Source organism: Diadema antillarum, unplaced genomic scaffold (assembly GCF_040938485.1).
Source record: "Diadema antillarum isolate AM-2024a unplaced genomic scaffold, OU_Dant_1.0 seq00000929_RagTag, whole genome shotgun sequence".
NCBI lineage: Eukaryota > Metazoa > Echinodermata > Echinoidea > Diadematoida > Diadematidae > Diadema > Diadema antillarum.
In genome coordinates, this window is record NW_027271780.1 from 38,432 (window position 1) to 63,483 (window position 25,052).

Below are 25,052 nucleotides of genomic sequence, written 5' to 3' on the forward strand. Positions count from 1 at the left end.
GGTTTTCAAGAAGAAGATGAAAATGTAAAAAGTTTACGCACGACGCACGACGGACGACGGACGACGCACGACGGACGACGGACGACGCACGACGCACGACGCACGACGCACGACGCACGACGGACGCCGGACGAAGGGCGATCGCAATAGCTCACTTGAGCCTTTGGCTCAGGTGAGCTAAAAAACAAATAAATTAGCTCAAAACAAAACTGCCTTTTAACACATGTGCTAGTGTAAGAAGAAGTTAAATCAAACTCTGAGTCATGCCAGAGCTGGTGAGGTGATTATGGTGTCTGTCTGCTCCTTTGCCTTCACGACCTGGGCGTGGCTACCTGATTTGGAGGACTGGTCCTTGCCGTCGCTGCTGCTCTGGAAGCTCATGGCCGAGCCGGACCCGTAGAGGGCCAGCGTCTCACCCCGCTCCAGGCGCCCCTGGCTGCTGACGGGGTTCCGGAAGAGATCGCTGACATAGACGGCCTGAAGGGACAAGAAAACGTTGGGGAGAGGAGGTTGAGAAGAGATGAGGTTGATGGAAGAGTGATGGAAAGGATGGGAAAGGAATGAAACCCAAATATTAGGAGAATTCAACAAAATTACCTTTTTTTTTTAGAAAGTAAAAATGTTGAGGGTTATATGATTCCCTCAGCCATCTGAAAGAGGTACATGTAAGTCATGTGCTCTTTTCTTATGCTAGAAAAATACAAATATGTCGAATTCTCTTTATATTGTCTTTATATTGCTGTCCTACAAGGACATCACAAATTGCTATCTAGCAATGGCAGTACCAAAACTATAAACATTCATAATATTCAATTGTATGTCCAGTTTTCCTCAAAATTCACTAAATGTGTTCTTTTAAAATTCTGCATTTACTTAATCAACATATTTTGGGTTTCATTCCCCATTTACGGAAAAAGGGGTAATTTACACGCTCATCCATGGCTCTGGTTGCTGCATTTAGATATCAACCAGCAAAGGTATACCAATGTATGATAATCTAAGAAGCAAATTCAGTGAAAACGAGTAATATAATTTATGCGATAAACAGTCTATCTTAGATTTTAAATGTATGAAAACACGGTGTCATGAAAACAAGCACACAAACAATTAAAACATAAACATCAAGGCCTACATAAAGAACCTTAATTTCTTGAAAACCAGTGCTATAAAATGGACTTATTTCTTTCTTGTTTAATCCGTTTCATATTAACTTCTGGGAAACACCACCTACCAGTACAATTGATTAAAATGTAAGAAAGCTATCCATACTTAAGTGTCAGAAATCTACATACGTAGAGTATTGATACATTGCAAACAAACAATGATGGTCATGTTAAAGTGTTTCTACCATGCTACGTATATTACATGATCTACTGTCATTCTAAATAAGAATTGATCTGTGCCTAAACTCCTCCTCAAAATTTAATCCATTGAAGATGAGTCCTAAGTATACTCGGGCCAGTGTCTATGGGAAATGCATATTGTAGCAAAATCAGCCCATCCTCAATGGGTTAATAAAACTCGTTGCTGTCAGTTGCCTACTTCTTCAAACATTGGGGTGGGGTTTCTCTTCTGGGGGGGCAGGGAGAAAATTGAGAGTGCACCAGGACTCTGGTGCAGGAGACCTACCACCAGCCATGCAACCGCCAGCCCCAGCAGGCTACCGGCCAAGACATCACTCCAGTGGTGCTTGTAGTCCGAGACCCTGGACAGACTGACCAACATGGCCATCAAGAAGCCCACCATCTGTAGGAAGGGTCTGAGCAATGTGTCACCAAACACCTCGGGGATCATCCGTGCCTGCATGTAGATCTAATATCCACAGGAAAAGAAAAAAGAAGGTATTTTTCAGACTCGGATGTCTTGAAAACTGTTTTGTGTTTGGGACTGTTTGTTATTCTGTGTGAATACATTTCACGGCATTATTTACCATTTGCAGATCAAACAGAAACACAGCTTTCATGCTTCAAAATAGTTTTAAAATGTGAGTTAGGGATAGAAACAACCAATGTTAAAATGTTAATCAGTATAATTAATGTTAAGTACTGTTAGATATACAAAATGTGAACAATATAATTAAAATGTTTCTAGAATAAACCGGCGACAGTTATGGATTATTGAAAAAACAGTGATATCTCCGTATGTTTTAGGCTTTATTATGAAATTTTTATACGGTAGGATGATTTATGATACAACTGACCTACATATATGCATCGAATGTGATAACTCAAATAGTTTCTTTGTTTTATCACTGTTCTCAATGGTAAACAATACCTTTAATGTGTTGTATCTAGTGTGCCACACAATTTGAAATACTATGGGGGAAAAAAAATGATACAAATATTAATCTCGCTTTGTGTTGAATGGTATATACTTCACCACATTTTGTTTTAAAAGCAAATCAAAACCAACAAATATATGTTACCAACATTAGAAATAATTGAGAGCCAATCAAATAAAGAATACTGTCTACCACGCTGATCTGTGAAATACAATCCTCATGCAGGAATGAGGTTGTCTTGCAAAACAGTATAGGAACCTAGCTCAGAAAAAAAGCTCATGAAGTTGGCATTGTCGCAACATTCAGTTTATCTTAACGTGTCTGGAAGCTGCATTAACGTTTAAAAAGTTAAGAGGGATTTCAGGGTATACATGTGACGTACAGGCTTGAGTGGATGAGTGAGAATTGAATACAAGAGTTGTCTTTGGAACAGTTCCAATCCACAAGGCACATCTGAGTGTTTGTTTGTTTGTTTTTCTTTCCAAAGTTAATCAGTAAGTAAGTAGGAAAGTGGTTCAATAAAATGTATTTTCCCATCATGTAATAGTTAACATTGAGTCATGCAGCTAATCTAGTTTAAAAATATCATGGGGGGGGGGGGACCTATTGATGAATTGACATTCACATATTTCCTAGAAGAACTCTACAAATGTCTGGTTCAATTGTACCAGAGGCAAGATGGGGAAAAAATATAATGTAAATGAAATGAGAGCACTTTATTAGTTAACAAAAATACCCTTACATGGCGATCAGCCAATCAGAATGCATACATTTTGAGGCCCATTTAGTAAACATGTAAATTCACTTGTAATTTGTAATATTTCTATTGATTATAATCATGGACAATTTGAATGAAATAACATGCATTCTCTTACTCCTCATACCATGTTTCTGAACAGAGCAGTTTGGTGGAATAGGAGGACAGCTTGGGAAAATAAAGGCACTTCACATTGGGTAGCTCTCCTGGTTGTGGAAACATTCCCCTTAAATCGCTTCCCTTTCAACACAGTACGCCAAATTTCACAGGTACAAAATTGAATCTCACTTCATTGGATTACAGCTCCAAAAATTCTATTTGCTATGACCTTGCAACTGCATATGTGGAAATTTAGAAGAAGAAAAAAAAAAAACAACTTCCGAGACTATCACGGGAGTAATCATTCTTCACAGCAGTATTGACATGAACAACTGCAGTCTCATTAAAGGGAAGCTCAATTCCATTTTCACTTTGCTTTTAATAAGAGAAGTTAACCCACTGAAGACTAGACCTGAGTATACTCGGGCAGGTGTCTATAGGAGACTTGTGTTATAACAAAATCAGCTTGTCCTCAACAGGTTAAATAAAATAAACATAATAGTAACAGTTTAATCAATTTGATTGAATTTCAGATAAGAAAGTCATGAAATGTCAAACTTGAACATGTTTTTTATAAAACAGTGCCTTCCGTCACCATCACATTTGCAAATTAATTATCAAGGTATTGATGTCATCGCCTCTTAAAGCACCCATTGGTTTGGACACAGATAAAAGATACAAATACAGAAGACTCTCAATATTAAGAATCTGTTATCCCTCCAAATAAATTCCATATTGCTCTATCATTACAACTCCAGAACTCTGTCTTAAATTCATCTCAACAAGGAAATCTACTGAGTAATAATGAAGGAAGCAGGTGGAAGGGCTTTGAGGCCATGACATTATCACCTTATATGTCATTTACATAGCTGGCTGCTACTGATGTCACTCACTGTTCTTGGAAACCATGTGAAATCTTCTCTAACTCTCATTATTTCTTGGTTGATTTGAATAGAATTTTCAAAAAGCAATGTACTCGATTTTAGTTTCACGATATTTATTACAGGGAAGCTGTAACATGGAGTAGACTTTCACTTGAGGCCTTTATATTTTATTCTTATATACAATGCAGGGCAGATCATTGTACATCCAAGCCACATTTTGCTTTTGATGAAGTCAGGAAAGACTTACCATCCAGTACGTAAAGACATAGAATGCTGATGAAGAGTGTCCAGACGGAAACGATAATCTGAAGAAAATAATAAGAAGAAAGAAATACAGAGAGATTTATTATCAATTACTTCTGTGTAAGAATAATCATCATTTCTTTGTTGTTTTTTATGGGGTGGGATGGAGAGAGAAAAGATGATGTTAACAGAGAAGGGGCTGAAATAACTTCAAATCACAACTTGCTAGATACAAGTAAAACCACATGATACCTCTGCTGTGGCCTACCAAATACAACCTAAATAAACTGACAAGTTAGATACAATCATAGATGCTCCCTCAAGTAGACTAGACAGCCCTGCTGATGAATCTCTAGAGAACCAAGAAAGACTCATCAAACTCCTTCAGCATTGTTTCTTCAACAAACAGTAGCCAGACATTTCTCATGTCACTGAACGTTACTTAATATCTCCATCTGACACTGCTCCATTACACAACGTCATATCATTTTTTTTTCCTCACCCATTAATGATAGCGATGACAATGAAAATACATACTGGTTTCCTGAGAAGCTGTACTCTGTATCACAACCAGCCCATTACAATAATTTATATCTCCTATTCATGAATGAACTAATCAAAGGGCGATGAGTGAATGAATGGATGGATGATTAGTGTTACTGAATGAATGAGAACAGGAAAGAATGAATAGATGAATGAACGATGAAATAGAATTTATCAGCCAATCAATCATAAACAGCTTTAGATATACTTGAGATGAATAAACAACCACTATTATACAATGCATGATAAGTCAATAAGCACTGTCAAGAAATGAAAGAGTTATTACTGTAGAATGCCATGCTTTTCCATGTGAGAATCAATCCATATTGATCATTCGCCACAGATGCACATCACAAGCCCTTCAACGCAAAACTCCCATCAACTGCTACCGTTTAATCATTCACAGAGCATTGACTTTCCAATACAATTATCAGTCCCCCATCTAGGCCATGCCTCTCAACACAGAGAGCTGCTACGAAGTTGTGACAGACGAGATATGAACCATATTTCTCAAGAATCAATTATTTAACGATCAATAAATGCATTCTCCACTATAACTGCAGTCATAACATACACAATGGAGTACAATGGCATTGCATTAACCGCACCATGTCCTAAAACCAATTCATTGTAAAGTGAATTTCTCAATGCCCCGAATCCTTCAAGTGACTTGAATAATCTTCTGTGTTAATCAAAAGAAGGAATAATACTTGAAGGTGACAAAGGGGTGGAAAAACTTATTCTGGCATGAGGTATGCAATGAATGGCAAATCCACCAGATAAATGAAAATATGACGCTGCAGGTGATCCGAAAAAGACTTAGTGTGGGGCGATAATGGGGTGCATACACTTGAATTTGAATGCCCCTGTGGTGGGGAGGTTAAAGAGCGATGCATTATGAATGGGGTGAAATTGAATGAAAGGCCTGACCAATTTTGACCCACAATGGGAGTCACATTTTGGAATCCATGACTTCAGTTTTGTGATGTGTCAACACCTCTAGAAAGCCATAATCTGCTCTGCTGCATTTTTCATCATCCATAAAAAGAAAAAGAAAATTGTGGAGATATAGTTCATTTGTTTAACAAGTTTTGTCTCTCAAACATATAACTGGTACTTTTCTGTAGAGTGCTTCAATTTTATCCATTGCTTTACGGTGACTGAGTATATAAACTCTACACCCCTTCTCTCTTTCTCTCACACCCTTTTTTACCATGCATTTGTGGGTGTCTTAAAGCTTTGCTTCTTCAACCAATGTTCCTTGAAATGATGACTTATCGTGTAAACTTTGTATGAAGTCATGATTTAGAGTACAGCAATGACTACAAATTTGAGATTAATCATAATTTCTATTTTCATAACCTCACAAACCCCTCTTTTTGTAAGCTCACTCAACCTCTTCAGAATCTGTCTGAGAACAGCATTCACTATCAGAACACCAAAGACCCAAGCTCAGCTCTGCTACTGGGTGGCTTCAACTTCAGGTAATCCTAACGGTTCCTTCAATAATCTCATTTTAACTTTCTTGGAATCCGTCAGTAATGAAATGTGACTGATACAATGAGTGTTAAATCTTATTACCACATTATTGCATAGAGCGGGGTGTTGTGACGTACTTGCCTTATGAGTCAACCCTTTAAAGAATGATCTACTGACTTCTTTATCACAATTAATGTATGTTCTCTCCAAAAGCTTTTTTTTTTTGGCAATGTTTTGTAATGTGGGTTACCATTATTATGTTATAGAGTGAGTGTACAATTTTACCTTTAAATATGCAAATACACTCATCAAACAAACAGAACCGTAAAAGTTTCGAGGAAATCTGAGTAAAAAATATCAAGGCACATGGAATACTGAAATCAGATGCATTTTCATCAAATAGTAATATTGGTGACAAGTATGCAAATTACATAAATTGGAGATAATGTTGAACGTGATGATAGTGATGGCAATGATTTTAGAGGAACTCCTACTTTTCTGCTAGTTCAATTTTACCCTCCAAGGCATTTCAATATAGTTAACTTTGGCTGGGGCATCACTTCTATGGCACCAGCCTTAAAGCGCATGTCTGCTGGTATACTTAATAATCATCCACAGATGACCGAGTACAGTAAAAACGAAAAATGATCGCATGCATTTTAATTTCGCGAACTGCGTGAGAGCCATGGTTCCAGCGGTTTTGCGTAAACACGTTGTTTACTTTATGCAAATTAGGCAGTGAGGTCAAAAGCTTTTGGCGAGCTGATTTCATCGTTTCACTGAGCCTGTGAATACTCAAAAAGTATCTCACATTTGTTCTCAGACTCAATCGTTGTATGATAGGCATAAAAATTGCACATTGTGACAGTGTCAATATAACGATCAAGTATAAGTATATGTAGTGTGAATTCAATCCCCTCCCCCTTCCTTCTCCACCCCCCCCCCCCCCCCCATCTACCAGGTACTGCAATTATTAGGAAGACTGGATGATGTCATTGTGAGAGCCAAGATTCACAAAATTAAAATGCACGCAGAAGTTTGTGTCTGCGCTATATGTATATGTGTGAAAATTTTATACCTCAAAAAAGGCTGTCAGCTCCAATTCACAAAAGTTTCATGCTGGGACAGTATCTTGCTTTACAGTACACACTGAGAAATTTGGGGGATCATTTTTTTCTCCTCAGCAACATCATCAGCAACACCGATTTACAGATTCACTCGCCCTGTTATTGGCACAAACTATCTTTTTTTTCTTTAATAAGATATCCACACCACAAAGCATTTCACACTTGACAAATAAAAAAAAAAATCTCACTTGTAAATGTATTCACAAACATGATCTTGCTAGTATGCTACTCAAGTAATCAACTGGAGGTCAGAATGCAGATTTGCACCATATTTCTCAAATTACTTCGGACCAATCATGGTCTCGGAATGTTTCCTGTGTTTTTGTTTTCCCAATTTCAGTTTTGCCCAAATAATGTAACCACCTGAATGTAGTTTGACCTCTAATTACCTGGTGGCTAGCTTGCCATTGTATTCACTCCGCCATGGAGTATGCCTGTGCTTACATACTCATGCATGGAAGCGAATCACGAGTTGCACGTTTGACCGGCAGACCATGGTGTTTGTGACACGTACAGCTGACGTGTGGAATGTTTTTTTTTTTTTATGGGGATAGCGGTTGTTGAAGACACTCATTCCTGCCTGTAAGCATTCTATTACTGACTCAGAGTTTCCAAGTGTGGTTTAAAAAATGTGATAGCAAATAAGTTCTTTGAAGTGTGAACTCCATCCCAGATAAGCTGAAGGAAGAAACCTTGTACTGGCAAAATCTGAAAATCCCTTCATCCTTGGATTGAGTGGGAGCAAGGAGGCAGGCCATTTCAAATTGTTGCCTAGCAACAGACTATCAGGGTTAGCTGCATCAAGCAGGGAGGTCTGTAATTGCGGCAAACTTGAAAAGACAGTTTATCTGAAAGAATAGAGGAAACATCAAAGCCTTTCTTTCCTGTGGCATTTTGCTATACCACATGGATTTCTTTGACTGTTGTCACACATGGACCTGAAAATAAGATACTGGGAGGTGTGTGTGTGTGTGTGTGGGGGGGGGGGATTCAAGGCAAATTTCAAACAAAACATGAAAGGGGATAGATCTCAAGGTGAAATCAAATGCATGCTCTGAGTGTTCTATGTAAACTTTGCTACTCCGGCAGTTTTATTTTAAAAAAAGATTATCATAAATCAAGAAAATTATTTGATATAAGAAAAGTAAAAAAAAAACAAAACACACATTTGGCTTCAATGGAAATCAATATTACGGACAAAATAAAAACACAAAAAACTGTTTAATCTCAAGGCAACTGTACTTATGATTGCTTCCTCAAAACTGGCATCTGCACATTTCTATTTTGCTCCCTTAAAATCACGAAGTGTATGAAATAAGTAGGCTTACATATAATGAAAGTATGTTTGTAGGTATGTATGCATATTATGTTCGTATGTATGTATGTATACATACAAGATTGGTCTATCTATTATCTGTCTATTCATAGATTTGTATATGAGTGCATGTATACACATATCTGCCTCATGTATAATAATTTTTTGTTTTTTTTTAAATCAACAATGCCCTTTACGTGACAAGAGGCTGGTTTACTTCAGCCTAATAGAAAAAAAAAATAGTCAACAGACAGACATGTCAAGCCATACCCTGAAACAGGATATTTATAGGAATTGACTTCAATGTGGGTCCATACATCGCCATATAAGGAAAAGATCAGAGGGAAGTCAACCAGGAAGGATATGTCAATACAGCTGTATTCTGTTTGGTTGCATGACAAATGACAGAAAAAAACAACACACGGATTATCATATAGGTGAAGTCAATAGTCTTAAGGGAAGGGAGTTCATGAAGCCAGATAACATTACTGCTTTTTGGTTAACTCATGTTCAAGAAGGCTGTTAGCAAACAAGACACAAGTTATCATTACCTTCTAGCTCGGTTTGCCAATGTCAGACAAGTCTGAATGCATATAAATTCTTTTGAAATGTTTGATGCATCATGTATAATGTAGTAATATCATGATCAAGACTTTTTAATACGTGTATCTATGTTCTGAGACTTATGTAAGTATATCTTGCTCAGTTTTGTATACTCCAGTAATTCAGCTAGATTGTCCCTCTTTGAACACTTCTTTCCCTCTCTTTTTCATTTCTCTCTGTTGACACTCTCACGCACTTCTGTAACCTCCGGAGGAACAGTTTTCTCAACATATGTATGCTATGCAAAGTCACTCCAGGTTTGGTGTAGCCCAATTAGTTGGTACAGTAGCTGGCCCTTTCCATCAAATCCTGGGCTAACTTTATCAAAATATCGGGATGCTGAACAGTCTTGGAAACCGGAAGGCAAAGCTGTTCTTTGGAATACACATAGATGACAAGGAGAAAGAGGGAAGAGAAAGAGAGAAAAGGAAGGATGAAGGCAAGACAGAAAGACAGGGGGGACATAAACAAGAGAAAAAGAAAAGGCATCATAAAGAGAGAGAAAGGCTGCGTTTATCTAAAAACTTTCTGAGGCAGAATCACGATCCTAAACGCGTTTGAGGCATTTTCAGGGGTTAGATAAACTCAACCGTGTTTTCAAACGCGTTTAGAAACGCCTTTCAAAGGGCGTCTTGAAACACGTTTGAGACCACGATCGCCGTTCTGTGAGTAGATAAACGCAATGCAGTTTTGAAATGCATTTATATCTCAAGGTTACATCCCAGCTGTTTCCGGTGTGCTCTCTACCCATTATTTGTGTGTGACTGAGGAGGCACGTTTGCTGGTACGCAGTTGACCTTTACTTCCCGGGTCAAACGGCGCAAAGCAGCTGCGCAGTGACACCACTCGAATCGCGATTGTATGATGGTTATATAAATGTGGCTCCCGAGAATCACATTTCAAACCACGTTTGCAAACACCATTCCAAACGCATTTTGAAACGTGATTCTCTCTCTCAAGTTTGATAAATGCAGCCTCAGAAACAGTGAGGGACAGAGGGAAAAATGTAAGAAAGAGAAAGACAAGAGATGAAGAGAGAACAGAAGAAAAGATGGAGCAGCAGATGAAGATAGCATCAGTAAAAAATGGGGAAAAGCTGATGACATCATTAGTGCCAGGTCAAAGGCATCAACCCTCTTTGGTTATTTTACTATAACTTTCTCCTTAAAGTTTTGATTGTATGGAATACAAGAAAAGTGCTTATTATACTTGTGCTAAACTCTCAAGATTATGCCGTTGAAGTGAAACCAATTTGAAAGGGATTGCACATCTTTATTCATTTACAAGGACCAAAATAACTGAAGCACAGGTTTCTATAACTGTGAGTTATTCTATCAGGTACTTGATAATCACACTTCCTGTCTTCAAGCAACATTTTGTTTCGATACATAAACAAAACATTTCTGCTTAGAATATGCTTTAAGATTCTCCTATGACGTCTTCTCGAATGCCATCTTAAAATAAGAACAAATATTTTGCTACATTTTTCTCACAGTTTCTGAACATTTCACCCGGCCTTGAACCAAACATGAACTTCCAATGCTATTTTTTGACCGCCATAAAGACGTTTGGCCTTTTCTCTGCCTCCGAGAAAGGCCCACATTCTGTAAGCTCAATGTTTATCAGGCTATGCCTAAACTTCTGCATCAGGTCTAAAATAGCAACCCGTCGGTACGTAAATTCCTGTCACAGATTTGACGTAGACCCTGAGGATATTGCAAAAAGCTATACATCAGGCTCATCTCCCTTGAAAGTTGATACAGATCTAGCCATAAATGCCACAAGGAAGGGAAAAAGTAAAACACTGTATGGATGGTCTTTGACTTAGAGTGCTTTCACACGTACTGAGTGTGTGATTTGAAACACAATTGTAATGATGCATCACTAGAATCATGACACACAATATGCATTTTTGCCGAGCGGATAATTTCAATCAGGTTTAAAATGACTGTCTGGAGGTGTTTTTCAATCAAGATATGCCAGAATTACGGAACTAAACAGTCATGTGTAAGGATTGACTTCCAAATTATGTTTTGGGGGAATTTGGCTGGAGCTTACGGTGACCGTTCAAACACTTCCGCAGAAAAACTGCGCTCCTCAAATGCTCGCACTGCAGTCAAAGCGTGCACCACTTATCGCTCATGATTGATTGATGAGAACTCGGAAAGAAGCCATACCTCCCCTCCTCGCTCTGAAATTAAAAACTGTATATTCAGCAGAGCCTTCCTCGGTCGTGTGTACAGAAGATTTGAATCGGTATCGTCATGTAGCAATGCAATTACGTTTCACGACCAGTGTGGAAACGGTCCTAGTTTTACCCTGTGTTATCTCAAAGATCTTATCTGAAAGTAATGGGCATCTCCTAGTTTTTCACCCTCTTCCTCTAAACTCCATATTTCTGCATTGCATGCATCTGCTAGATAAGTTGAATAAGATGCAAAAATATCAATCCTCCACTCAACAGATTTCATAATGCCCAGATATCTCTAAAAGCATTGATTGCAAACATTGTAATTGTGTTTGGTAGATTCCACAGATGAGATGGTCAGCTTTCTGAATGGCCGCATTGATGTCACTTCAATTTCTAAAAAAGCGGATTACAGGAAAACTTATAAAAAGGAATTATTACAGAATTTTCAAGTTTGAAAAAACGAGGCTGAAATACATGAAGGCCAAAATGTAACTCTACTGAGCGCTGTCATTATGGGACGACATAACTTCGCTGTCAGAGTAATTTATAGCCTCTACCAATCTGTTTGTCTGATTTCACCTCCACCACACTAAAGCTAACCTGAAGTTAAACATGATACGCATTTGCACTTTCAACCCCTTTCACACTAGCTTCATCCACTGAACCCGCTGTGAGTGTGATTCAAGAGGAAAAATTTTACAAATCCCTGACATCTGTTCACTCTGTGGTAAGTGTAAGTAACCAGGAAGGTGGGATCCCACCTCCCTGGTGTAACCACAATGGTAAGTGCGGTGTGGGAGTGGACGCCTCATTCATCGCTGTTTGAACGTGCGAGAGTCTTTCACACCACAGTCTTCCACTGAATCACTGTTGAGCCATTGAAGAGTGATCCTGGGGATGAGGAGGGTAACTCCTGCCAAAATTTTCATTGACCTGCCATAGTTGTTTCAGTGAGAGCTAATAGAGGGGGAGCTTTCACACCAAAAAAAAATCAAGTGCACCCGCAGACTGAAAATCGCCAAGTATGAAAGGGGTATTAGGCAGGGTGAGAGAGTGACTTTCTTGTCTCTTATCCAGTCCTAATGACACATCTGCCCATTTGCCCACGAAGCGCTTGGATTAATTAAGACCAATCACACTGGTTATCTTATCGATGCGAATGCTGTCTAAAAATGTTTCCTTACATAACTGCCTCGGTATCTCCAAGCAAAGCAAACACTGCTCAGCTACATTGACACGCGCTGTGATCGTAACGACAGGAGATACCTCATGAATTAAGTCATGGCAGCCCACGCTGGCCTCACTATCCCATGAGGTCTTTGACATGCAATATATCACAGCAACATACCATGATGTACGATCAGTTCCCATGAATGGAAATGTATTCATCTCTCATGTCAAATGGAAGCAGTCTTTTAAAGATTTTCATCCACCTTCTGGTCTCTGTCAGCCTATACATTAGTGCCGTTCTCAATTTCTAAATTTGGGTCATGATCCTGATCGTGACCAAAAATAATGTGTTGATTTTAACTCACTGAGAATGGTAATAGTTAAATGAACTTTTCAGAAAGATTTTACCAAGGGGGAGAACCAGAGGAGCAAAGGGTAATCTACCACAGCATTTAGCTCAGTGTTTGATATGAATGAAATAATGCATTTTTTTTTTTAAACGGCGAATTTCCTTCAACAATACACTTTCTGTTTATCTCATGGTACAAACCATCATTTGTACAATACAAAAATAAAAATAAATAAAATAACTTACAAACATTACTACATGTTATTGCCTTGACATATTTGCACCTTCTTCACCCTGACGCAAATACTCTTATTTCTTAAACAGAAGAAACAAAACAAACAAGGTTAATCTTGATACTGTCACAATAGAATCAATGTTTAATGTTTTACATGGTGTTTTCTTTGCATACATTTCCAATTCTTAGCTTAAAAACCATAATGTTGAACTTGAATCAAACTTAATCATCCATTAATACAAGAAACACTGCACGGGCAAAGAAAGAGGAAAGAGCCAAGTTCTATGGTGGATAGTTAAGTAAGAAGACAGGGACAGATATCATGGTGTCTCTGTATGAGATAAGTCATTATTTTGTATCACTTTCAATAGAAAACCATCAACAATACTAACTTAATGGGAACTTATTTCAGAGATGAAGTTCTATTGGACAAAAGTTGATTATAAAGACTAACAGATCAGCCAAAGGTTGAAAGTACTGTTTACCATTGGGAGCATTGATTTGAAAATGTTTGAGTTTAATATCACATTTGATGCATATGTGTTGGTCAGTTGTATCAGAAAACATCCTACCATATAAACAATTTATAGCAATAAAGCCTAAAATATAATGAGATATCAGTATTTTTCTTACTAAACGATAACTGCAGACAGTTAAGTCTCGAAACAATTTTATTATAACTATTGTTCACATTTTGTATATCTAACAAAACTTAACACTGATTATACTTATTGACTTTTTTACACTGGTTGTTTCTATCCCCAACTCATTTTCAGAACTATTCTTAAGCTAAAGCTGGGTTTTTGTTTCATCTGCAAATGGTAAACAATGCCTTTGAGCAAAATCAGACAAGCATTTCTGAAAAAAAAAGTGGGCATCAAAGGAAAGTGAGTTCTTCATCTTACAAGGACCTCACGCTTGACCCAAGATATGATGTTTGCTATTCAGATACCATCTGAAAAACATCTTCAGAAACATGGAGGAAAGGTGGCAGTCTCACCAAGGCAAGAGTGTCGCTACCAACAAGAGATGTGTGCGCAAGTGTAATCACGCACACGTGCAGCGCAATCTACTTTCTGTATTTTCATGTTTCCCTGAGTAATTGCCTCTCTATCACAAAGCAAGCAAACTCACATTACCCCCTTCTTTCCTCTTGTCACTGACGTGAGTCTGGTGGAGGGGGTAAGCACCAAAAGGTGTGGGCCAGAAGCTCACCAGCCCCCTCCTGTGATAGATAACGACTATCACCAATTAATCTACCACCCCATTCATGGAAGCGACATGGTATCTTGAAGCCTCCATTCATTCGCTAGCTACCCCCATCCCCCCCCCCCCCAATCCATGGTCAATGAACAAAGAAGCTAACCTTGCCAGACAAATTTTCATCTTTTCTTGGTTTAATTCATCATTCCTCATTTTCCCCCATAACAGAATTGCCCTCTTCTCATCGTAGGGAGGACATGGTAAGGAGGAAGAGGAAAAAAAAAAGAGAAGTAACCATGAAATAAAGAAGGAAAAGAAAATCTCTCCCATTTTCATAGGCGCCATCCATCCAATCCAGCGAAAGGCAAATTGGCTTTTGTCAAAGAGTTAATCATTTTACATCGAGTCAGGGAGCAAACACGTAAGGAGAAAGGCTTTCTCCTGAACGAGGCTCGCCTCCCATTGATGAGATTTTTCTCTGATCGCTGAGGCTTACTTTCGGAACCACGATCTCAGGAAGGAGACAAAGCGAGGGGGGTTAAACCGGATCATTTTTCCTCGCCTTCCTGGCATGATTGAATTATGTTGGGGGGATTTTTCCTCAATGTCCCATCAGCCAAGAGTGCTGGTTGATCCCATCATACTTCCCGCTGCTCGATTACATATTAGTCATTAGATTCATAGTAGGAGTAAATTAAACTCCAGTCTGTTTACTATGAGCCAGCTCCACAACGCTGCCTGCACACGGCAAAGTCTATGAAATGGATGGTTCATTGAGCTCGAAGCCATGGGCTCTTCAAGCGAAAATTTGTGTCAAAAACCAAGCATGCCACACCAAGGCCATTCAAAATGAAGCTCTCCCTGCAAGTGATTGCTTTGTGATGATAGGCTTCTTTCATATTCATCACTTTTTTTCTTTTTTCTTATTTTTATTATTATTTTTTTTTTTTTTTTTGGGGGGGGGGGGGGGGGGGGGTAATAACTTTTGATTATCTACTGAAGTTCCTGCACAGTTCTAAGAGAAAAGGTTGGGTTTATGACTTCATACATGAATTCCCCATATCTTATTGAACATGTTCTGTTGACTACCAAAGTTCTATCAAAAGTAGTAAAAATGTTAGCCGGAAATATGTATATGATGCAGTGTTTCCATGGGTACAGGTATTTAAGAGTTATTATAACCTTTCTCTATAAACAATAATATGACTGAAATTTTGTTTTAGAAGTGAACAATATTCTGTTACATCAACACACGTAAGAAATAAATTCAACCATTTTCAAAAATATGCGTGATTTTGCATCCAGTGTTTCACTGAGTTGCTGTCTCCATTGAAAAACTTTATCTGCTAAATTCAGTGAATCTCCCGCTAATTCTTCTGCCATATATCTCTTCAATAAACATGCACTTGATTTCTTCATAACACTTGATTTTTTTTCTTGTAATGAGAAAACTTATTTTGTGATTTTGCCAAAGCAGATAGCTTAGCTCTTCTGAAATCAGGAGCCGAATCTAGGAACAAAGCTTCCACCAGCGACAGTATTTGTTGATAGAAAATATATTTCTGTCCCCCCCCCCCCCCCCCTTCACACCAAAAATATTAATATGACAGGTCTGTGTAAAGCTTTGTGTGTGTACCCCAAAATCGCTGGAACAGTGATTGGGACCGAAAATGTGTTCGATGCATCAGCTGGTATGGTTGATGGCTGTAGCCCCCCCCCCCCCCCCCCCAGACTCCTCACTCACTTTTCCATATGTCTGAGGATGACGACAGGTACTTAGACAGACGATGAAACGCTTAATTAAGGCAAATCTACACGAGGGCAGTCTCCTCTGGTTAGATCATGATGACTTCACTGGGTTCAAAAGATTAAGGTTATCACTCCAATTACTGGGGGTACTGCTGTTCTTCGTAAAATTCCCCAAATTGTGATTACAGCATTGACAAGGGTACAGCTAGTCAAAGCCAAACTGTTTCATTGTTTCTTTGCCGACTTCACTTTCTGTCCTACATTTTCACTTGCTGTAAAATCACCTTTAACAGTTTGGATACAATAGTCTTATTAATCATAACTCTTGGTACTTTCTCATAATTGCCTGTCACCCCCTTCAAAACTGCAATTAACAATGCCCCAAGACAGTTGAAAAAAAGATGATCACACATGAATTTCTCCACACACATAACTTAGCAGTAAACTGTCTTTATATGTCTTTGCAACAAAATGTTACAAGTAAACTTTAAAAAAAAATCTGATTCTGGATCACCAGTAGATGACTTAGACAAGCACGTGCCTTTCTTGGGGTAATTTTCCTTTAAGATAATCAAAAAGGAGACAGCTATTCTGAGGAGATGAGCTCTTTATAGCATATCCAGAAGATGTGCAATGTGCCTGGGAGAAGCCTGTGAAAATGGCAGGTGGAGAAATTACATTTTCTCTTTCCATGCAAAGCCAAAAGATACCACTCACAACACTGGGAGTGTCACAAACAATCTCCATTGAAAACTGAAGTTTCAAGCTGATTCTGATATTTCATTATTCCAGGGAAGAAAACAAGAACAACAAGAACAACAACAACAACAACCCATGATATTTTGTGTATCTACAACTTTGTGATATTGACAAGCAAAGTTTTTTTTTAAAATAAAGTAAAGCAGAGAGGTCTCCAAACTTCATAGATTTCTAAATCTATTTCTTTGAAATTGTCATCTTTTAGGTTTGTAAATTATTTTTCGGCTCTGTAATACCTAGCTCCAGTTCAATCACGTATACAGACAGTGTAGCAGAAGGAATGTCTTCTTTGGGCCTTCCCAAGGGCTTACAGCATGTTTTAGATGCAATCCTCGAATGTCATTCATGAGTATTATGAGCAATTTCAATTCAAAAAGTCAAGTTTTACGCTAAACCTGAATGCTGATTAATAATAGGCTTAATGAAAAAAAAAAGAAACAGATCTACAACCATTATCATTTAGGAGGAATATTCACCTTGTATATTGGACTTTTACCAAACTTTGATACTGACGATTAGATTTCTAATATATGAGTGCTACTGCAAAGAGCATACTGTAAAACATGATATATTCGCGGCATGAATTTTTCGCGAATTGGAGCCGACGGCCTTTTTTGTGGCATGAAATTTTCGCGAACTGCCACTGGCATTCAATGCATATTGTGTAGACAAGAACTTTCGCGTGCATTTTAATTTTGCGAATCTTGGCGCTCGCGAAATTCGCGAAATTCAAATGCACGCGAAAATTCCTCGTTTTACAGTAGTTTAACAGAGAAAGAATTTCTGACATCCCATTACAAAATGATATGATGAGTACGGGCGCAATGCATTATATTAATTCTTTGAACAAAATGCATACAGATTTTTTTTTTTTAAATCATGGTCCAACATGGCCTACTTTCAGACCACACAATTTTGTTATTTGTTGTCGTACAAGTTGTGAAATGCATTTCTGATTAAGAGTCACATATACCCCAATGCTTTGACAAATTATCGCTGACAGCAAAACTTGCGGATCCACCCTTTCCCAGAAACAAGCAAAACTTTCTGAAAAGTGCCTCCAGTTCCAAGTTTGGGTAAAGCATGACATGAAATATGTGTATAAGAGAAGCATGACCCAGGTTTGTTTTCAGACATGCAAACATATTTCAATCTAAACGAAATGTGTTTCTAGGCACGTTTTCGAAATTAGTTTTCTCGCCTGCCTGAAAGGGCTACTGTATTGTGCATACAGGCTAAGAACATGAAGCGCTCAAATCGAAAACTCAAAGAAAGACATCCACCAATGATATAGGTCCACAAGCAGTAAAAGTTTTATAGCAATCATTTCAGAGGAAGGGGGAGGGGCGGTGAACAGGGGAAGGGGATAATGCTCTTGAGAGGGGGTTCTGAAATCCACTCCAGGGTGTTGACAGGGCAGATTACAAGACCAGACTAACAGTAAAGGGGGCTTTGTAGTAGGGTGACACTTTTGGCACCTGAGTGACAGACAGTACTGGTTTGGGGGAAGAGTTAGGGGTTACAGGAAGTTAACCCCTGTCAAATCGGACAATGGGCTTTGTCATTGTTTGATCACTTTCTCCCTGCCGCAGTCTGCAGGTTGGATTCTAAAAGCACCATGCTTCAGGCTGCTGGAGGGCACGTACGAAATGCATTCAAAGTTTACTGAAAACGCTCATACTAAGACCAAGAGTAAAGGCAATCAGCTGCGCTAAAAGATTTTCGAGGAATATAGCGGCTTCTGTGTACATCAGCACCCCAAACATTCATGAGGCTGAAGCCTTACAAAGAACGAACATTCTTCTCTTGATTTGTTGCCTGGGCTGGAATTCCAGGGGATAAGCATACTACTAGCACAAGGCATTCACTGTGGACTAACCTTGTTTATGAAATGTTACAACAAAAGATTACAATTCAAATTCATGAAATTCTTCTGTCCAGGTGTTTGCAACTGATTGACAAATTCTCTTATTTACGTCGTCATGTGGGGCAATTTGTCAATCAAAAGATTACAATGTGCAAAATTTTCATGCTTTTCCTGCATGCTATTTTAAAGGGTACATTTCTACAATGCTCTTTGGAAAAGAAAAGAAAAATCCCAGATTTTAAAAAAAATATATATTTGTCATGAATAAGAAAGTACAGGCCAAAATGCAAGCTCATGGATACCTATTTTGCGTTTCTTATTATCGCTGGGCAGGGTTTACACATTGGGTGCCCCAAGTTGACTTAGCTTTGATTCAAACTTGAGAGGGAATTAAAGACACCGTGTGCATAAGCCTAATTATGCAAATTGGCCACAACTGGTGTGTATCATTGAGTTGAGTTGGCCTGCAATTAGCCAGCATCAACATCAAATTTTCATGTCAGGCTGCATGAATGCCTCCCTGTAATATCAGTTAACCCATCGAGGACGAGTCCCGAGTATACTCGGGCAAATGTCTACGGGAAATGTGTGCTGTAGCAAAATCTGTCCGTCCTCAATGGGTTAAAAAGTTAAAGTGTGATGTCACACCATGAAGAACTTGACTTTCATATAGGCCTAACTCACAAGAGCAAAAATCATTGATAGAAAGTGGTTTAAGTGTTGATAAAATATCTGACCTAGAAAGCAAGAAATTTTGGAATTTTCACCTGTTTTCACAAAACTGTGAAACTGCTCACATTCACATTTGCAAATCAGCATAGTGATAATGTCATCAACACAACGTAAGACATTGATTTGTAAGCAAATTATAGGCCTATATCATAAAATTAATTTTGAAAGATTTTTTTTAGCAACCATAACACCCTCTATCTCCTGTAAGTCACCATTGCTCTACTATGTACAGCCACTCGACAAAATTTGATGCTGAGGATGCACTTTTTTTTTTTTTTTTTGGTGGGGGGGGGGGGTTCAAGTGACAGAGGAATTAAAGAAAATTTATGCATCACTCAATGGGAGACTTGTGAGGATATGGCATGATCACCTCATCTAATATGCAACTCCAATGACAACCAATATTGCTATCAGGTGAAAATGTGTGAACCTTAAGATTCCATTCAAGTTTTTCTTATGAAAGCTTCTACTGATCTGTCCATATGCTTTTACCAGGGAGGTGGAAGAAATGGAGATGGCACTCTGAGAGCTTCCCTCAGAAAAAAAATCAAGTGGTCTTACACCGATTAACTTCTTGAAATCCAACCCTCATTCTGTGATAAATATGTCAAAATCTGGCCTTATCGGTCCACCCATCACCCTCCGGCGCACTAGAGTGACGCAACATGATCTCCTTTCCAGGCCTTCCATAAACACACGCTCGTAAAAATCGGGCTTTGAAGCGATGCGTGGCACCGACAATATGACGTCATATTCAAAATTTTGGCAGTCTATTACATTCAGTGAAAGACGTCCCCCTTCGAAAGCTACAACTTATGGCTCAAGAATTGGGTAGCATAGTATGTCTATACCTTTCGCTGGTTCAGCAGACTGTGCTGAGGAGATTGCCGTTTGAACCAGCGAAATCGGTACACAAACAACGGAGTTACTGAGCAGTAAGTTTTGTGCGCTAGAGATGTCATCATATTGTTTCTGTATCGATTATGAGAAATCCCGCACATTTCCGCATTTTTTTTATAGTTAGAGAGGTAGGGCTGACCTTGATCTTCAAAATGATATAAGTTACATGAGCGTGTTCGGGCGTGTTTTCAAACAGTTCGAGTGTAAAAGTAGTGCTTCATAGAGACCGAAGCGGTTTTTTTTTTTCGTCTGCACCCGAGCGAGCTGGGGCTTTTCAGCGTACTCGTCGGGTTGTTGTAGGGCCGCCGCGTAGGCGTCGGGACAGCGTTCGTTGCCGTTGTTTCGGTGAATTTGAGTTACTAGTAAATACATATTGGAATGGAAAGTTGAGTGTTAAAAAGTGTAAATTAGACATATCAGCCTTGATTATAATAATTTTCCGTAGAGAATTAAAGATGATATCTATAAAAGCCTAGATGTATGATGCTGTAAGTATATTTTAGGGGGAAAAACAGAGCTTAGTATACAGTGTTTCGCCTCACTCTCCCTCGATCATTCATCGGTAAATACCGGTAATCGGCTTGACTCTACCCCATGCTAACGTTACAAAAATTGAATTAAAAAGTAGTAGAGTACACCTCTGGAGCTAGTAGAATCTAACGTTTAACAGTGGTTAGATTCTAGTTTGTGAAATACTAGAGTCTACTAGCTAGGACTAACGTTAGGTATGCTTTTGCTAGGCAGCGTACCTGAGGTGACGCTGCGCTATTAAACAGTGTCCTGAGCCTTGCCCTTGCCTTGGCCTCCAATTTCCAAGCCAAGGCCCAACTATTAAACTTTCTGAGTTTCAGTTTCAATTGCAAATCAAATTTCGTTAAGTTGCTGTGTCAATGTGATTTTGAATTTGCTAAAAGCAATTCCTCCTCAACAAACTCGTCTCCGTCAAAATCACGATCGCCAGAACCACCACCACTGCTTACACCACTGCTTTACAGAATACACTCTAGAGTTCTGTGCTTACACCGTAGGACGCCATTTTATTCCCCGACCACAATGCATTTCGCGTCGTGATTTCCGCCACAAGATTTACGACTTGCAGTGCGCCGAGCGTGAGTAATGGGATTACGGGAGGGGAAAAAAAACGCTGTCGGGGCCACGCATGACTTCAAAGGAAACTCAGAAGAGCACACTCCATCTCTCTTCCACCTCCCTGCTTTTACTTAATCAGCCATTAATTTCAACTTGAACATGTGATTGTGGAAGTTGCACTTTCATGATCACATAACGCTTCTCAAAGCTATACAGCAATGTTCAACATGTGTGGGGTGTGTCTTTCATTTTCAAAGCTCTCTTGCTCCTGAAAGAGGGGCATATTTTGTCATACTTCCTCCAGAATGGGTTCACTCTGAGTTAGGGAAAGCACCCCTCAGGGCACTCTTCATCTGAAAGTGAAAGCATTTACACTCTCAAGGCTGGTGCAAGCAATCCTAACACTTCAAATATTGAGATGAACTTACTTCGGTGGTCGCAAAGTTTACCTAACTTTTTTCTTTCTCCGATTTGAAAGAAGGAAGATTTTTCTTAAAAGTCCAGGAAGAAGAGGGGCCTGGAGGGCTGACATAACAATGGGTAGAGAGTTGGAGGGAACTCATAGTGTTTTGAAGTAGTGGTGGGGGGGGGGGGGGGAGTGGGAAGGAGGGGAGGGGGGAGAAGTATATGGGGCTGGAGATCATGTGATGGAGTCATACAATAGGCTTACTCTTCCAACCTCCTCACTTTTCCACGGTATCAAAGCTACAAATGGAGGACATTTGTAAGGCAGAAGTGCTGGTTCACATTTTCTCAAACGCACACTGCATAGAAAAATCTAATCCACACAGAAACCTGTTTTGAATGTAGGCAGGAAAGTACAAGTGACACTTCCTTGAAATTTGGAACTGAATTAGACCAATTTCACGCTAGACATTGACCAATCTGAATATCCATTACATTCGTTGAATAAGTTAAGTTCCAAGTATGGGTTGTATCAGCATCCCAAATCAGTCACCACAGTCATGACCCTGAGACACACACCATTTGCATCTAGTACTTTTTTTCTTTTCTTTTTCTTTCTTTTTTTTTTTTTGCCAAGAATCTGCGGCGGCAACTATACGGCCTATAGGACATCAAGTTCAAACTTACATACATCTACTTCACACACTGATGATATTTCCTTCATATACTATCCGTGAAATTAGCCTACATGTTGGAAAAAAAAATGTTTAAAGCACATAAAGGCATTCTAAAAATAAAAAAATACATTTAAAATCACATTAGCAGGAAAAGGATTCAAAAAAGGATTCAAAGGATGCTACATCAGATGAAATACTGACATTCATGATCACCACTGTCCTGACACCCTCATTCTTTTCAATTTGGGAATTCTCTACTGTTTTTTGAAAAATGACAACCTTTTTGTTTTGGGTTAATTTGATCTGAATGAATTACACAAATTTTTGTTTATTATTGCTGTTTAACATTAAGGGCTAATGCTAAACTTTATGGAGAATACTAAGATGGTAAATTGAGAATTAAAAAAAACAACAAGATTCACTATTCAAGATTCAAGATAATTTATTGTCATGTACATAAAATATGTTTTCGGACATACATAAAGATAAAGGTGCATAAATGAGAGAAATGAATAATGGAATAACTTAACATGAGTTTTATACCATATAAAATACATACATTTAATACAAAAAATGTAAAATATTGCATTGAAATTACAATGAAGAGGGAAGAGAAAGGCTAGGAGGACAGGAGAAGAATAAGCGTGTATAAAGTATGCATTTTTTTTTTCTTCGTCCCACTCTTTGTAATGTCTGGTATCTTAAAAAAAATACAAAGTCCATGCCATTTTGACTGGGTGCTCCTAAAAGGTCATGATGTTCTACACCACCACCTTCCCCTCCCCTTCTTTCTCTCTTCTGCTCTGAGTTACAGAGATCATCCCCTGCAGGACTGATGAACACTGATTAGACACCTTGGGCAAACAAGCTTTTGTTGGAGATGAGATCTCCAAGAGGATTTAATGAGTCAAGATAATTGGATTAAGGTGAGGAGGATCCCATCATTACATAATCCTATTACCCCTGTGTCCTGCCAGTACAATTTTATTAGGTCAATCTGCACAGGGTTTCTGGCAGTGTGAGTGTAATGCGCATATAGGGGAGGTCATTATGTGCCTGAACCCACAGTCTACCGGGACCTGGTACATCTTGTGAAAAGTCAATGAGGGCAGTAGAACCTCACAGGGTATGGGTTAAATTCTAAATATCAGTACATCTAGTATGGTTATTTATGACTCACAGAAGCAAACAAACGAGAAAGCCTTCCAAAGTTCACAAACTAGCATGGGGACAAATCAAAGTCAATGGTCCAAACGTTGAGTGGGTTTTGTATCATTCCTTCACATTTGCTCATATTTTGCAGCTCTGGTATTGGTATGAAAAACAGGATGAAATGATTCAAAGAGTATTTCTTTTAGCGGCAAGCATGTTTGTTCAGGGAATTGTTCTATAACAAAGTGTCAGAAAATTCAAAACATGCACAAATCCAGGTTTCTTCCTCCTATCTGAGTTGAATGTCCATAGAATCTTCTTGTAGATAACAATAATATCCTTCTAATACCAAAACTCGATAAAGAAACAACATATAAAAAATAATCATATAGCCGACTGTTCAGACGCTAATCTTGACCATTCTGGAAAACGTCTATGTGTAGTTTCCCGCTGCGCATGCTGTTATGATCATAAGTGACAACTACGGGGTCATCTTTTGTGCGAGCTCCCATTAAGCCCTGCTCAGTTAGGCCTACACCGTTCTATGGTCGTCGCTATACATTCAGACGCAAAATGGACACCATGGAATGCTGATTTGTTATCGAGTTCTAGTTCGAAACGATGCTCTGACAGTTGTTTCGTTACACGTTGCTTCATTATACGTTGTTTCGTCAAACAGCATTCAGATGTATAAATTCATTATATAGCTAGGCCTATACTGTTTAGGTATAGCTATACCATTCTAGTATACATTTTTTGTGTCTGATCACCCTGTAACACCCTTCTTCCAGTCACACAGGATTATACACCCATCTCCATTCCCCTGTTACCTCAAATTCTGCTTGTGAGTAACATCTCCCCAACAGTGAAACCCCCCTGAATGCTTACAAATATACTTAACTGGAACAAATCCTTCTTACACCCTGGTATTAACCCCACTGCCCTTCTGTAATGGATGCCAACATAGCAACAAGCTCTCAGGTGTGTTGTCACTCTGAGGGAGAGAAGAAAATATGCTGACAATCCTCTTAAAAGCCGAGTTAAGTCTGCTCACTGAAAACCCATCTTAGGAGAAATTAGGAGAAATTTGTGTTCAAGATGGTTCAACATGCAATTCCAAACAGTCTTGGCAGTGGGCACTTTGAAAGTGGAACGTAAGAACATACGAGAAGTTAAAATGCCTGAAAGGCGCCTAAGTGTTTTCCAGGTCTCTCTGCATTTGCTGAATCCATGTAAGTGTTGC

The 25,052-nt window shown here is 38.9% G+C and overlaps 1 protein-coding gene across 1 annotated transcript in view; it reads right to left on the reverse strand.

Moving 5' to 3' along the window:
• Positions 1-203: 203 nt before the first annotated feature.
• LOC139741432 (phospholipid phosphatase 1-like) overlaps positions 204-25,052 on the reverse strand; it is a 66,224-nt gene continuing 41,375 nt past the window's right edge. The window contains exons 4-6 of the mRNA XM_071652013.1: positions 4,269-4,326; positions 1,630-1,812; positions 204-477 (exon numbers count right to left, since the gene is read on the reverse strand). Of these exons, the coding sequence (XP_071508114.1) occupies positions 262-477; positions 1,630-1,812; positions 4,269-4,326 (457 nt within the window). The 3' untranslated portion in view covers positions 204-261. The remainder of the gene's footprint in view (positions 478-1,629; positions 1,813-4,268; positions 4,327-25,052) is intronic.